Source organism: Carassius gibelio, chromosome B4 (genome assembly GCF_023724105.1).
Source record: "Carassius gibelio isolate Cgi1373 ecotype wild population from Czech Republic chromosome B4, carGib1.2-hapl.c, whole genome shotgun sequence".
In the NCBI taxonomy this organism is placed as follows: Eukaryota; Metazoa; Chordata; class Actinopteri; order Cypriniformes; family Cyprinidae; genus Carassius; species Carassius gibelio.
This window is the reverse complement of record NC_068399.1, coordinates 27,027,426-27,041,223: the sequence shown is the minus strand read 5'-3', so window position 1 is coordinate 27,041,223 and position 13,798 is coordinate 27,027,426. Positions and strand designations below refer to the sequence as shown.

General features: G+C 35.3%; 1 protein-coding gene across 1 annotated transcript; it reads right to left on the bottom strand.

The window, feature by feature from the left end:
* Positions 1-1,044: 1,044 nt before the first annotated feature.
* LOC127956810 (myotrophin) lies at positions 1,045-13,202 on the bottom strand. Its single transcript, XM_052555027.1, has 5 exons — positions 13,049-13,202; positions 12,801-12,877; positions 8,462-8,575; positions 7,631-7,714; positions 1,045-1,910 (listed from the first exon to the last, which is right to left on the bottom strand). Exons 2-5 carry the CDS (start codon positions 12,870-12,872, stop codon positions 1,824-1,826), a joined length of 357 nt encoding a protein of 118 aa, XP_052410987.1. The 5' UTR covers positions 12,873-12,877; positions 13,049-13,202; the 3' UTR covers positions 1,045-1,823.
* Between the last annotated feature and the right edge of the window lie 596 nt (positions 13,203-13,798).

Below are 13,798 nucleotides of genomic sequence, written 5' to 3'. Positions count from 1 at the left end.
CTCTCTCTCACATACACACACACACTGTCTCTCGCACACAAATATACACACACACACTGACACACTCTCTCTCTCACAGACACAAACACACACACACTCACACACTCTCTCTCTCTCTCTCTCACACACACACACACACACACTAACACACTCCCTCTCCGTCACACACACCCACTGTCTCTCTCTCTCACACACACACACACACACCAACACACACACACACTGTCTCTCGCACACAAACATACACACACACACTGACACACTCTCTCTCTCACAGACACAAACACACACACACTCACACTCTCTCTCTCTCTCTCACACACACACACACACACACACACACACACACTGCAGCAGTTCATTCTCTATTGGATTCATTTAAAAGGTCTGATGACAGACTCCCATTTAACTGCCAAATCAGGCATTTCCAAGTAAAATAGTGAATAAGGAATTAAAGCGAATGACTAACCACCGTTTGTGTTTTGGTGTTAACATTAAACTGAATTCAGGCGGAGAGGAAGAGCGTTTCAAAGATGCAGAAAGACAAGTTATTCGATTTTGATGAGAGATATAGAAGACAAACACTTTAGTGTCACAGACAGTAAACAGAGCTGGTTCACTCGTGGTTCAGCGTCTCCACAAAGACAAGAGCAGACAAGCTGTTTTATATTCACCGACGAGCAGCTTTATCAGAACCTGAATAATTGACTTCTTTGTGATGTGACAGTGACAAAGGTCTGAGACTCGCCGAGGTGATCAGTAATTAACACAAGCACTTCATTAAAGAAAGAAAGAAAAAACACAGTGACCCCGAGTGTGTTCATGATAAAACCCCTTCCCACACACACACACACACACACGGTTATTTCACTGTATTAGTCAAGACACCTCTTTATATCAGCTTTTGATTTAACACCAAATCTAACGCTTTAATCTATTCATCCATATGTCAAATAATTAAAAAAAAGAATAATTCTATTACACAAATTAATGCATACTTAATATAACATTTGAAACACAACTTACGTGACAAAATCAAACAGATAATTTGAAAACATTTTATTTGTAGTTGTTTTTTTTTTTCAAACAGACTTTTTCACAACAATGCCAGATATGCATGTTTACAATGTAGATCTGCTAATGGATGGGAATATTAGTTCATGACTGTACTGAGAAGCTAAAACACCATCATGCAGAGGGAGAGAGAGAGAGGGAGAGAGAGAGAGGGAGAGGGAGAGAGAGAGAGAGAGAGAACCTGTTTAACACTCTACAAGTGCACAGCAGCTGACGATTCATTTAGTTTAAGCACAACACAAATTCAAAGGGGCACAAAAGCAAACGTGAGCGTCAGCAGAACGATTCGAGCGTCTGTAATATTTGTTCTTCTGATGTGAGCTGAAGCAGGGACACTGGAGTGCAGGGAAACTCATCAGCTCTATCAACTACACAAACCACTCGTTCCTAGTTAACAGTCTGAGAAATAAATGTACACGTTATCATGATCACCGTAATCATACACTCGCTGTAGTCTGAACTCTAAAGTCCGTGTTTAGTGGTGTTAGACAGGACTTCCCATTGGTCCTTATGGGAGGCATGAGTGACAGGTCCATCAGCCAATGGCTGACTCTGATCAACTGGAGGGGAAATTAAGCTCCTCCCCCAAATAAAATAAAACGGTCATGGAGGAAAACAAAAGGAAACCTAGAGGAGCTGCAGTGGGCGGAGACAGAGAGGTGTGTGTGTGTGTGTGTGTTTGTGTGTGTGTGTGTTTGCTGGATCCAGTGGTTGTGGTCAGAACCTCTCCGCTGCCGGCAGCGTCCAACTCACTTCAGAAGAGCTTTAATAGCATCGCTCTCGGCCGCCTCGAACGCACTGAGACCATCCGGACCTTTCCGATCCTTATCAGCACCCTAGAGGAACACACACACACACACGCGCACACACACACACACACACACAGATTAAACACACCTGCAGCAAGTCCTGCAGCAGAAACATAAACAATCATACACAATTGCATTCATCCTAATTAACCCACAGGTTCACAAGCGGTGTGTGTGTGTGTGTGTGTGTGTGTGTGTCACACACTTACACAACACTGTGGTGCTTCAAGACCAAACTACTCTTACACACGGCTCTAAAACACACATTAACCACTTAGTTACACAACACTACAGTATACAACAAAACCTGTTATTATCTTCAAATCATTTTTCTGTGATTGGTCTGATAACCGTTGTGATTGTGACACATAAGAAGAAATCCCCAGGTTTGCTGCGATTCATTGTTGGGCTGCACACAATTGAGCCTAAAATATTTGATAATATATTATGATGGCTTTATTATTATTGCCATAAGTACTAATAAACTAAAATTTTACTATTTTAAAACAGTCGAACTATTGTATAATTGCAATACTAATATTTAGTATAAATACAACCTTTCATGAAGTTTTTCATCGGTCCACGTGGAAGAAAAGTTGTGTTTGTGAGGATACAGCAAGCAGTTTACAGGAAGAAAAGCTGCATTTCTTTGCATTGCTTGTGATAAACTGTACAAGTTCTGTGTCCATTTTTCAAGGAGTTTCTCCTGACAATAATCTAATAACAAAAAGCATGATTAGCATGTGGCTAGCATGTCTCTAGCATGATTAGCATGTTGCAAGCATGTTTTTGCCATGTTTCTAACATGATTATCAAGTGACTAGCATGTCGCTAGCATGTTTGTAGCATGATTAGCATGTTGCTAGTATGTCACTAGCATGTTTCTAGCATGATTATCATGCGACCAGCATGTTTCTAGCATGATTAGCATGTTTCTAGCCTGTTTCTAGCATGACTAGCATGTCTCTAGCATGTTGCTAGCATGACTATCAAGTGACTAGCATGTCATTAGCATGATTAGCAAGTGACTAGTATGTTATTAGCATGTTGTTAGCATGATTAGCAAAGTTACTAGCATGTTGTTAGCATGATTAACAAGAGACTAGCATATTGTTAGCATGATTAGCATGTCTGTAGCATGTTTTTAACATGATTAACAAAGTGACTAGAATTTTGTTAGCATGAATAGCAAGAAAAACAGCATTTCTTTGCATTGCTTGTGATAAACTGTAAAAGTTCTCTGTGTCCATTTTTCAAGGAGTTTCTCCTGACAATAATCTAATAACAAAAATAATTTGGTCGACCAAAAATATACATTTTTCAGTCAAGCGAGCACTAAAATATTGACATTCTTGTGCTTCTGCTCTCTTCCACAAACATGCAGCTCAGTGAAACCTGTTTCTGTGTGAATGGCCCCTAATTCTGCACTTTTATCCAAAATAACCAGACTTCACGTGAGCCAAAGTTCTGCTGGATTTCACAAGACATCATTCAAGAAATAAAGAACAATTTACAGCAGATTAGCCTTCCACCTGACCAATAAGAGCTGATTACAGCCAATCTCATGCAAAATCTACAGGAGCCGAGCAGGAGTCTAATCGAGCGTCTCGCTGGCCTTTACAGAAATATTATCCTCCGAGCGGATCGATGCGGTGTATTGACCCTCACTGAATTATTCCTCTTCACACACACACACACACACACACACACCGGTCAGAGCTGGAGGATTTAAAGCCCAAACCCAAGGTCATCAAACATCTGAAGAGCCGTGGATTTCTGTAAAAAAAAAAAGGCCAGCGGCCACCGAACACACACCTCTTCATTCTTTAGTTTCACATCTCTCGCCTCATAAAAAAACATCTGTTCAGCTCGCTGTCTGTTCTCAGCACTGATGCATGCTGGGTAGAAACTCACGACACAAAACCATATCAGCATTAATACAAGTCTGTCGAATGTAGACTGTGAGGATCATTAATCCTCCTTACAAATCATCCACTCAGCACACATTTTAAAACAGCTGACTACACAACCATGACTTCATTAGCATATCATTTGCATATCAGCACCTATTGGCCATTCAGCAGCTGTGGAGCGTTTAACGAGCCAATCACAAAGCTCTTTAACAGGTCGAGATCTTAAAGATACAGTGGCTTTATTTTAGGGACGATGGTGAAAAACTAAATTATCTATTAAATTGAGTTGATTAAAATAATATTTAAAATAGCAAATGAGATATGTTACGCAAATTTTATCTAAAAAAAGTTATATTTTAAAGGGTATCAACAGAATAAAACATTTACTTATATATACACTGACACATATATATAACTGATAACAAATAGTTTAAAACAATATATTTTTTTTTCATTTATTATTGTTTTTTCATTTATTAAGTTATTTTTTAAACTAGAAATGTAAAATATATTTATGACTGATTGCACCCCAAAAATTCAAAAATGTAATTATTAACAGGCTATTAAACGAATAAAATTTTTTTTTTTTATTACTTTTATTTCTAAGCTTTAGTTTATCTTCATTTGACATATTGAAGTACTTTAATTTGCATATCAACATCTCTGTGGCTGGGTTGTTTGCTGCTCATTTCGTATGCGAAGAGGTCAGCCAATCACATCACAGAGATCTTAAAGGTACAGCTGTAAAAAAAAGACTGTTACATTTTAAGAATCTTCATAGAACACCAAATGAACTATTAAATGATGACTTGGCTAATGTTTTAAATGTTCTTCAGTGGGGAGATAAAATGCTAGAAATGTGTCAAATATAAGCTAATATAAGAATAAAATGAATGACATGATTCAGCTGGTGGTAGTTATGGAAGTTTTACTTCCTGTTCAGAGCATCTGACAACTAAAAAAAAGAGGAAGTGCTTTTTATCACTCCTTTTTTTTCGATGTCAGTTATGTGACTCTTTCTTGCATCTGCCATGTTTCTGAGCATCAGAGTGAGAAAGTGAAGAAGGTGAATACAATCACACATCAACAGATGACGAGGAAATAAACACTGATCATTGGATTCAATCCATCTATAGATTAGTTTCTTTGTTTTTTAATGCCATTCCTGCTTCAGTGGCTACTTTCACGCTGAAAATCATTCTTAAAATGTAAAATAAACACTAAATTAATTTAAAATGTTATTTTTTTAATTCATTTTAATTGATTGGTTTCAGTTAATTTGATTTGACTTATTTGATTACAATGCCTCTGCAATTAGCTGAAATTAAAAAATTTTTTTTATTTATTTATATGAATTAAATTTAAATTAAATTGCATTTAGTTTATAATAACATTTGGTTTTAGTTAATAACACTCTGGTACAAATAAAACCACGAGAGCGAGGTTCTTGAGGTAAAGTGTTCATGTGTGATGTTTTTCAGATTCACAGATTGATTTCGGGTGTGAACTGAACACCCACAATCCTGTGAGACAACAATTCAACACCACCAACATAGAAAAGATGCATTTCTATGTCCACAGTCAAACACATTTCTGGTAATTAAAACAGGAAAATCTAATAAAAAATAATATGAAACATCCTACTTTGTTGAAATTAACAATAAGACTTTTGACAATAAGATTTTCTGATTATTAAAATAAATAATATTAACAATAATACAACTATTTTAAAGGGGAAAGCTAAATTAAAATCTAAATTAAATTAATGATAATAAAATTAATTAATAATAGGGCACTGTTACTGAAAAAAAAAACAATTAAACAATTAAAACCAGAAAAATAAATCAAACCATTAAATCTAGAAATAATTAAAACAGAAAACACAAAATTCGGATATAAATAAAAAAAATATGGAAATTTAAATAGAATTTTGAAACAAACAAAAAAATCTGTCATACGACCCTAAAAAAGTTTTTTTTTGTTATTGTGAACGTTTAGTAAATTGCTGTTAAATTGCATTTGCATAAAATATATATATATATATATATATATATATATATATATATATATATATATAAATATATATATTTTTTTTTTTCACAGGCCCCTATAACTGGCTGTTTCTTAAAGACTGGATTTAACCCTTCAGCATGTTCCTGTGTGCATGCAGGACGACACCAGAAAGTGATCCGATGGGGATTTGGGTGGAGAATAAGCTGAAATATTCCTGATCAGCTCCTGCGGGACGTCCTGAGCACATCAGAGAGGGTCTGAGTGAAGAATGTGCAGCGCTGTACTGCGTTATAAACCCTGTCTGACCCTGCGGACGCTTTCAGCTTTTAAACCTCAAACAAAAAGCTCTTTCTCTGAACGCTGACACAATAAACACAACACAACACGAGCGCAGAAACGCACAGCCAGCAGAGATTCGGAGCGCTTGCGTTTACACCTGCATCATTCAGAGCAGGACGCTTCCTAAACGAGGCAACACGAGGCACCAGAGGAAGTCCAGATAAGCTGTTCACATATCTCGAGGAACATTAAAGGGTTAGTTCACCCAAAAATGAAAATTAGGCTGTGTTTTATTCAACCCCGAGGCATCCTAGGTGTATATGTGTTATATATAAAAGCTGTTTCATGGCACTCGGCGGGTGTTGCATGCATCAGTCCAAAAGAAGTGAAATAAAAAACAGCCATCCATAAAAAAAAAAGTCCCATCAAACAGCTTAAAAGATCACATTTTTTTACTATAACTCCGACTGGATTTGTCTGAAAGAAGAAAGTCACATGCACCTAAGATTTTCATTTTTGGGTGAACTGATCCAAAAAAAGTCACTTTAATATAGATTCAACTGATGCATGTGATAGGTCGTGTTTATACTGGCTATTTTCTATTTACAATGATTAAATGATTTAAATAACCCAAAATTATTTCCAATTAATAAAAAGTTAAATATATTCATTTTTTTTTTATATGATTCATTTAATTAGAATTTATATTATATATATATATATATATATATACATATATATAGTCAGTAACTAGTGATAAACTACTGCTAAATATACTTTAGAAACTTAATTTCTCTGTAAAGCTGCTTTGCAACGGTTTGCATTGTGAAAAGCGCTATATAAATATATATATAAGAGTCTTGACTATTTTTTGTTTATTAGGTTACAATTCCTAAACAAATAAAACATAATATTATGTTTGTTAACATTTAATTAACATTTTTTATTTATATTTATTTTATGTTAATTTGTATCTACATATTAAGCAAAAATACCAATAATTTATCTCATATAATAACATTTTATATGATTTTCATTTGGATTTGGATTGCACCGAAATGCACACAAATATATTGCTATTTAATCTTAAAATATTTTTTGTTGAATATCCAGCCGGACAAAGTGGTACATTGTGTTAATACAAAAATGATTGCTTAATATATTCATTGTTTGTTATAAATATCTAATATTTGAATAATTAACCAAACAAAACAAAAATATTGTAAATGTATTTATATAATACTGAATTATTTTAATGATATCATTTAAGAGTTTTTTTGTTTTGTTTTTAGTGTTTCATAATGTGAATCACTCGATTATTCCACAATAGGCACAGACTGTTTGTGCATTTTTTTTTAAATTTATTTCATCAACAAACAATTATTGTTGAATTTACACGGGAAAATTGTGATATTTATCATTACTGTCATCTATTATATCATACTGTGATATAAGACTGTGCTGAGCCGCCCACCTCTATCTCTCTCTCTCTCTCACACACACACACACACACACACACACACACACACACTGCATCACTACCTTTTCTAGAAGAATCTTGACGCAGGTCACATGACCCTCGTAGGTAGCAGACAGCAGCGGAGTGATGCCGTGTTTATCTGGAGCCTGTCGAGAAGAACACAGCAGAATTATCGTTTCACACAGCATCTATGCATTAGACGGAGAGAGAGATGCATGCTGGGATATCATGCGTATTCAGAAGTCACTTATCTCAGGAGCATGAATCTATTTATATAAATAAATCATTTTAATTTAGCTTAACTTGATCAAATATCTACAACTTAAAATAAAAATAAAAATTAATGAACAAACTTGGTCTTTATTATTTAAATTAGTGCATTATAATTTAAATAAATAGTATTAAATATAACCATTAAACATACATACTGTCATTTTAATAATTTATTTATAATATGCATATAATAATATATTAATTATTATTTTGTTTTTGTAGTATTTAATTTGACTAGTTTATCCCAAAAAAGGCACAAATAGATAATATTTGTGATACTATCTGATACTATACAAAAACTAAATTACTAAAACTTTAGTTATGTTATTTGATAATTACATTTCTTTTATATTTGCTAAAAAAAAAATTTTCTTATCTTTTTTTGACCCTAACTCTAGTATTTTCTACTCTACTGTAAATCAATTTAGCTTTTATATATAAAAAAAATTATATATATATTTTTTTTTTACTTTGTATGTGTGTGTTTATATTTATATTATGTTTTCTCCTCGAATTCTGCTGAAGTCTTGATGCTATCAGGTGTGCAGGACTTATATCTGCTCTGACTCCACATGATACACACACACACACACACACACACACAGCAGCAGGACAGTTACGTTCACATCGGCTCCTTTAGACAGCAGAAACTCCAGCATCTCGGTCTGACCGCAGTCTGCAGCGTAATGAAGCGGCTTGCGTCCTCCCTCCAGAGTCCTGTTCACATCCTCCGCCTGCACAACAACACACACAACACACTGCATGTTTAACACCACTAAGGAAACTGTAGGCATTAGAAATAATGGCTAGAATATTCATTATCATTATTTAATATAATTATAGAAATAATTTATTATTTTTAAATTATTTATTTGTTTTTATAACAATAATATATTTGGATTACACTATCTTGAGTTAGCGTTCATCATTAAATATATATTTTTACAGAATTTAGAATTATTTATTATTTTATATAATAAATATAATAATATTAAATTATATCATCTAATTGGGTTAGGGTTCATTATTAAATAAAAAAAATTGAAAGAAAATAAAAAAAATAAAAAGATGGGGTCACAAATTGTCTTTAGCATATATATTTAATAATAATATTTATTATTCAATAAAATTATATTGAATAGTGAATACATCAATGTTCAATATAATTGCATAAACTTAAAAAAAAAAGTTTATGGTTAAGGATACTTTAGTCATTATAATAAAACAGGATATTAAATAATATTATATTCTTAAATATAATTATATAAATAGTTTACTATAAGTTATAACTATAAATAGTAATAAAATAATATTAAATACATTATAATAAAATTTATATTAAATATGAGTAATTTAATTTTATGGTAAATATAATAAACTATAATAATAGTAATAATAATAATATGTATGTTATTACAGAAATTCTTAAAGAGTATATATATATATATATATATATATATATATATATATATATATATATATATATATATATATATATATATATATATATTATAATCGTTCACTGCCAAAATAGACATAAATAGATGATTTAATACATAGAAATCACAAAACAAGCATATGATGTCATCTGAAGTCATCTATAAGACCTTCCTCAATTGTTCAGAGGATGTTTATTTCTTTAAAATAAATATATTTCTAATAGAAGCACTGCTTTTGCTCTTTTTTGAATTTTTTCTACATTATTTGTACCATTTACATTATGTAATAATCACTCCACTGTGTGTGGGATGTAGCTGTGAGTCTATAGCGCGAACCTCAAGGCTTTTATTCCTTAAGAAGATGATGAGCAGCACATTCACACAGAAAACCATCATGTGAACCTGCTGTGAGTGTGAAGTGAGGTAGACCACTGAGCTAAACATATCACAACCACACACACACACAGAAGACAAAACACTGAGCGTCACTCCTGAGCTCATCTGATCTCATCTGACGGCTAAAGTGATGAAGGTGAGATGTTCTGAGGCTGAGGCGCTGAACCACACGACTCACACACACACAGCTTGTGTCCTGGAGTTCCTCCTGCTCCTCTGATATAATGTGTGTGTGTGTGTGTGTGTGTGTGTGTGTGTGTGTGTGTGTGTGTGTGTGTGTGTGTGAGTGAATGAATGAGAGAGAGAGAGAAGTGGAGATGTAACGATTCAATAAAAACACGACTCAATTTTTTTTTGTACAAAATTAGATTTAAGACAAATTATAAATTGTGATCAAATGTGTCCTTTTATCATCACTTGGACAAATGCTGCACATTCTTTGTTTAAAACCACTATAATAATACAGCACTTGCATATTATTGCTCTTTTGTTGGTTTTGATTGCTTCTATTGTCCTCACTTGTAAGTCGCTTCGGATAAAAGCTTCTACTAAATAACCAAATTTAAATATAATTTAAATAACAAAAGTAACTGAATTAAAAAAAAAGCCCCAAATCAAATAAATAACACTAATAATCTCTTCATATAAACAAAACGAGGCACTGTGTGCCATTTCCATTTAAAATGAGAGGCAACGACTGCATTTCAATCATGATCCAAAACCGAGATGCAGCATAGATGCACCATGAGCCGTTCTTAATCTGAATTAGAGACTGTATCATTTCCAAATCTGAAGCAAAAACAGAATGGTTGGATTTGAGTTTTGTAGAACTATACTTAAAAAAAATATCTGAATGAGACGCAGATTCACTCTCTGACAGCAGGTGGAGCTTAAAGTGTTTCCTTGGTTACCGCTGTAAACAAAGCACTTACGAACACCGAGGCAGGTGTAGCTTAAAGCGTTTCCTTGGTTACCGCTGTAAACAAAGCACTTAAAAACACCACGGCAGGTGGTGCTTAAAGCGTTTCCTTGGTTACCGCTGTAAACAAAGCACTTACGAACACCACGGCAGGTGGAGCTTAAAGTGTTTCCTTGGTTACCGCTGTAAACAAAGCACTTAAAAACACCACGGCAGGTGGTGCTTAAAGCGTTTCCTTGGTTACCGCTGTAAACAAAGCACTTACGAACACCGAGGCAGGTGGAGCTTAAAGCGTTTCCTTGGTTACCGCTGTAAACAAAGCACTTACGAACACCGAGGCAGGTGGAGCTTAAAACGTTTCCTTGGTTACCGCTGTAAACAAAGCACTTACGAACACCGAGGCAGGTGTAGCTTAAAGCGTTTCCTTGGTTACCGCTGTAAACAAAGCACTTAAAAACACCACGGCAGGTGGTGCTTAAAGCGTTTCCTTGGTTACCGCTGTAAACAAAGCACTTACGAACACCACGGCAGGTGGTGCTTAAAGCGTTTCCTTGGTTACCGCTGTAAACAAAGCACTTACGAACACCACGGCAGGTGGAGCTTAAAGCGTTTCCTTGGTTACCGCTGTAAACAAAGCACTTACGAACGCCGAGGCAGGTGTAGCTTAAAGTGTTTCCTTGGTTACCGCTGTAAACAAAGCACTTAAAAACACCACGGCAGGTGGTGCTTAAAGCGTTTCCTTGGTTACCGCTGTAAACAAAGCACTTACGAACACCGAGGCAGGTGGAGCTTAAAGCGTTTCCTTGGTTACCGCTGTAAACAAAGCACTTAAGAACACCAAGGCAGGTGGAGCTTAAAGCGTTTCCTTGGTTACCGCTGTAAACAAAGCACTTAAGAACACCAAGGCAGGTGGAGCTTAAAGCGTTTCCTTGGTTACCGCTGTAAACAAAGCACTTACGAACACCACGGCAGGTGGAGCTTAAAGTGTTTCCTTGGTTACCGCTGTAAACAAAGCACTTAAAAACACCACGGCAGGTGGTGCTTAAAGCGTTTCCTTGGTTACCGCAGTAAACAAAGCACTTGTGAACACCACGGCAGGTGGAGCTTAAAGCGTTTCCTTGGTTACCGCTGTAAACAAAGCACTTACGAACACCGAGGCAGGTGGTGCTTAAAGCGTTTCCTTGGTTACCGCTGTAAACAAAGCACTTACGAACACCGAGGCAGGTGTAGCTTAAAGCGTTCATATAAACTCCTAGCCCTAAATAAATCGTGATTTGTTTAGCATCTCAACCGATTTGAATCATCACATATTTTAATTGATTTTCAACTGGCTCGTGGTTAATCGTTACATCCCTAGTGAGAAGTGTATACAGTTTACACACTTAACAGATGACCTACAGCCCAGAGTGTGTGTGCGACATTTCCTGAACCTCTTTAAACCGTAAACAAACCACCGCATACACAGAACAAAACTGTTATGATAATACCTGCACGATTACTGTATCATCAGACAAACACTGAACAACTGACTGATTTGTCTTTATAATCTGTCATTAAAAAGTAAATTCATGCTCAGCCTCATGAAACGACTTTCTATTTCTGATGACATCATCAGTTCCTGTTTTCCTATTGGATAATGCTCCAGGAGCAAAACTGACTCCTGAAAAGTCTTTAAAAGAGAAGAACTACAAAAACAAATGCACACACACACAAAAGATGAAATAATCAGCTAGTCGTTGACAGTAGTTGAAGTCACGTTACTGATATCTAATTCATTATGAACCATGTTTCATGTTGACTTTAATAACAAACATCCTAGTGCTGTTGTTCTACTGGATCAAAGATGGTTCAAACAGAAAACCGTCGAGAAAAAAATCCACCTGTTGCTGTTACCATTAACAAAAAGTGCCACAGTATATGTTTCTGAAAATACTGTCATGACAATGTTGTGTTTCTTAACTAACTCATGACTCATCTCGGTATTTTTGTGTTAAAATCACATTTGTGTTTTCATAAACAATTTCTCTTTTCAGCTGACATCACCAATCCTTTTTATTCCAATTGGATAATGCTTCAGGAGGAAAAACAATATATAGATAGATAGATAGTATTGTAAGGGTCTATAAACCTTCACGAGCTGTCAAGACCTTTTTGAATATATAAGTGAATGTATGTGATGATATGGTGTGTGTGTGTGTGCCTCACCTTCACCAGCAGAGCCTTCACTTCATCCAGATCTCCATTCTTCAGGGCCCACATCAACTCCTTATCCCCCATGTCACCTGAAACACACACACACACACACACACACACACACACACACACACACACACACAGAATGAGACTGTATTATAGGCCTGCGCTCGTAAACTGGTCCTCGCCTGCGCTGCGGGTGTTATCTCATTCCCTTGACTGTTTAACGGGGGTATGAAGCAGCTCCGCGGATAACTCACCGGGTTTCGGGTGTTTTTCGGATTTGACAGAAAGTTTGTGATCAGACACTGACGGGATCCGCCTGAACTGCAGCGACTAGCGGCACGCACTTCCGCTATCACTCTAGCGCCCACATACACTTCAGAATAAGAGTCCCCTCCCACACCCACCAGCTCTGGCTCGATACAAGCCTACATTACATATAAGGTAGATTCACTAGACAAAGGGAATACACAGGCATCAAACACGTTTAGACGATAATTGGGTGATATTAAATATAATAATAATAGAAAATAATTAAACCGGGATGATTCCTTAAGGCATAACCTTGGCCTGTGCCATTTCAAAATAAGAGTCGTTTTTTCACTCACTAAATTTGCTGTAATATAAATCATGTTGCGCTAAGTAAATATACAAACAAATATAAGAGAGAAATCCAATTGTAAAAACCTGAGAGATTGTACAGTTTGGAGTTATTAATGTTTGAGTTTCAGTTGTGCCAGTGTCGAGCTTCATAAATCAGAGATTAAATGGATCAAACTTAGTTTGTGTTCTGAAGAGGAAAAGTATTAGTCATTCTGACAAATATAATGATTGGAGGTGCTGCAGTGTTAATATAATAGACTAGTAATTTTCATAAATATTACTACTGTCTGTCTGTCTAGTGGTAGCTATTACAAATCTGTATTGGCATGTAAATGTTTTATTCATATATGCTAGTTAGTTGTTTATTATTTTCTGTGGTGTTTCATGAATTAAATAATAAATAA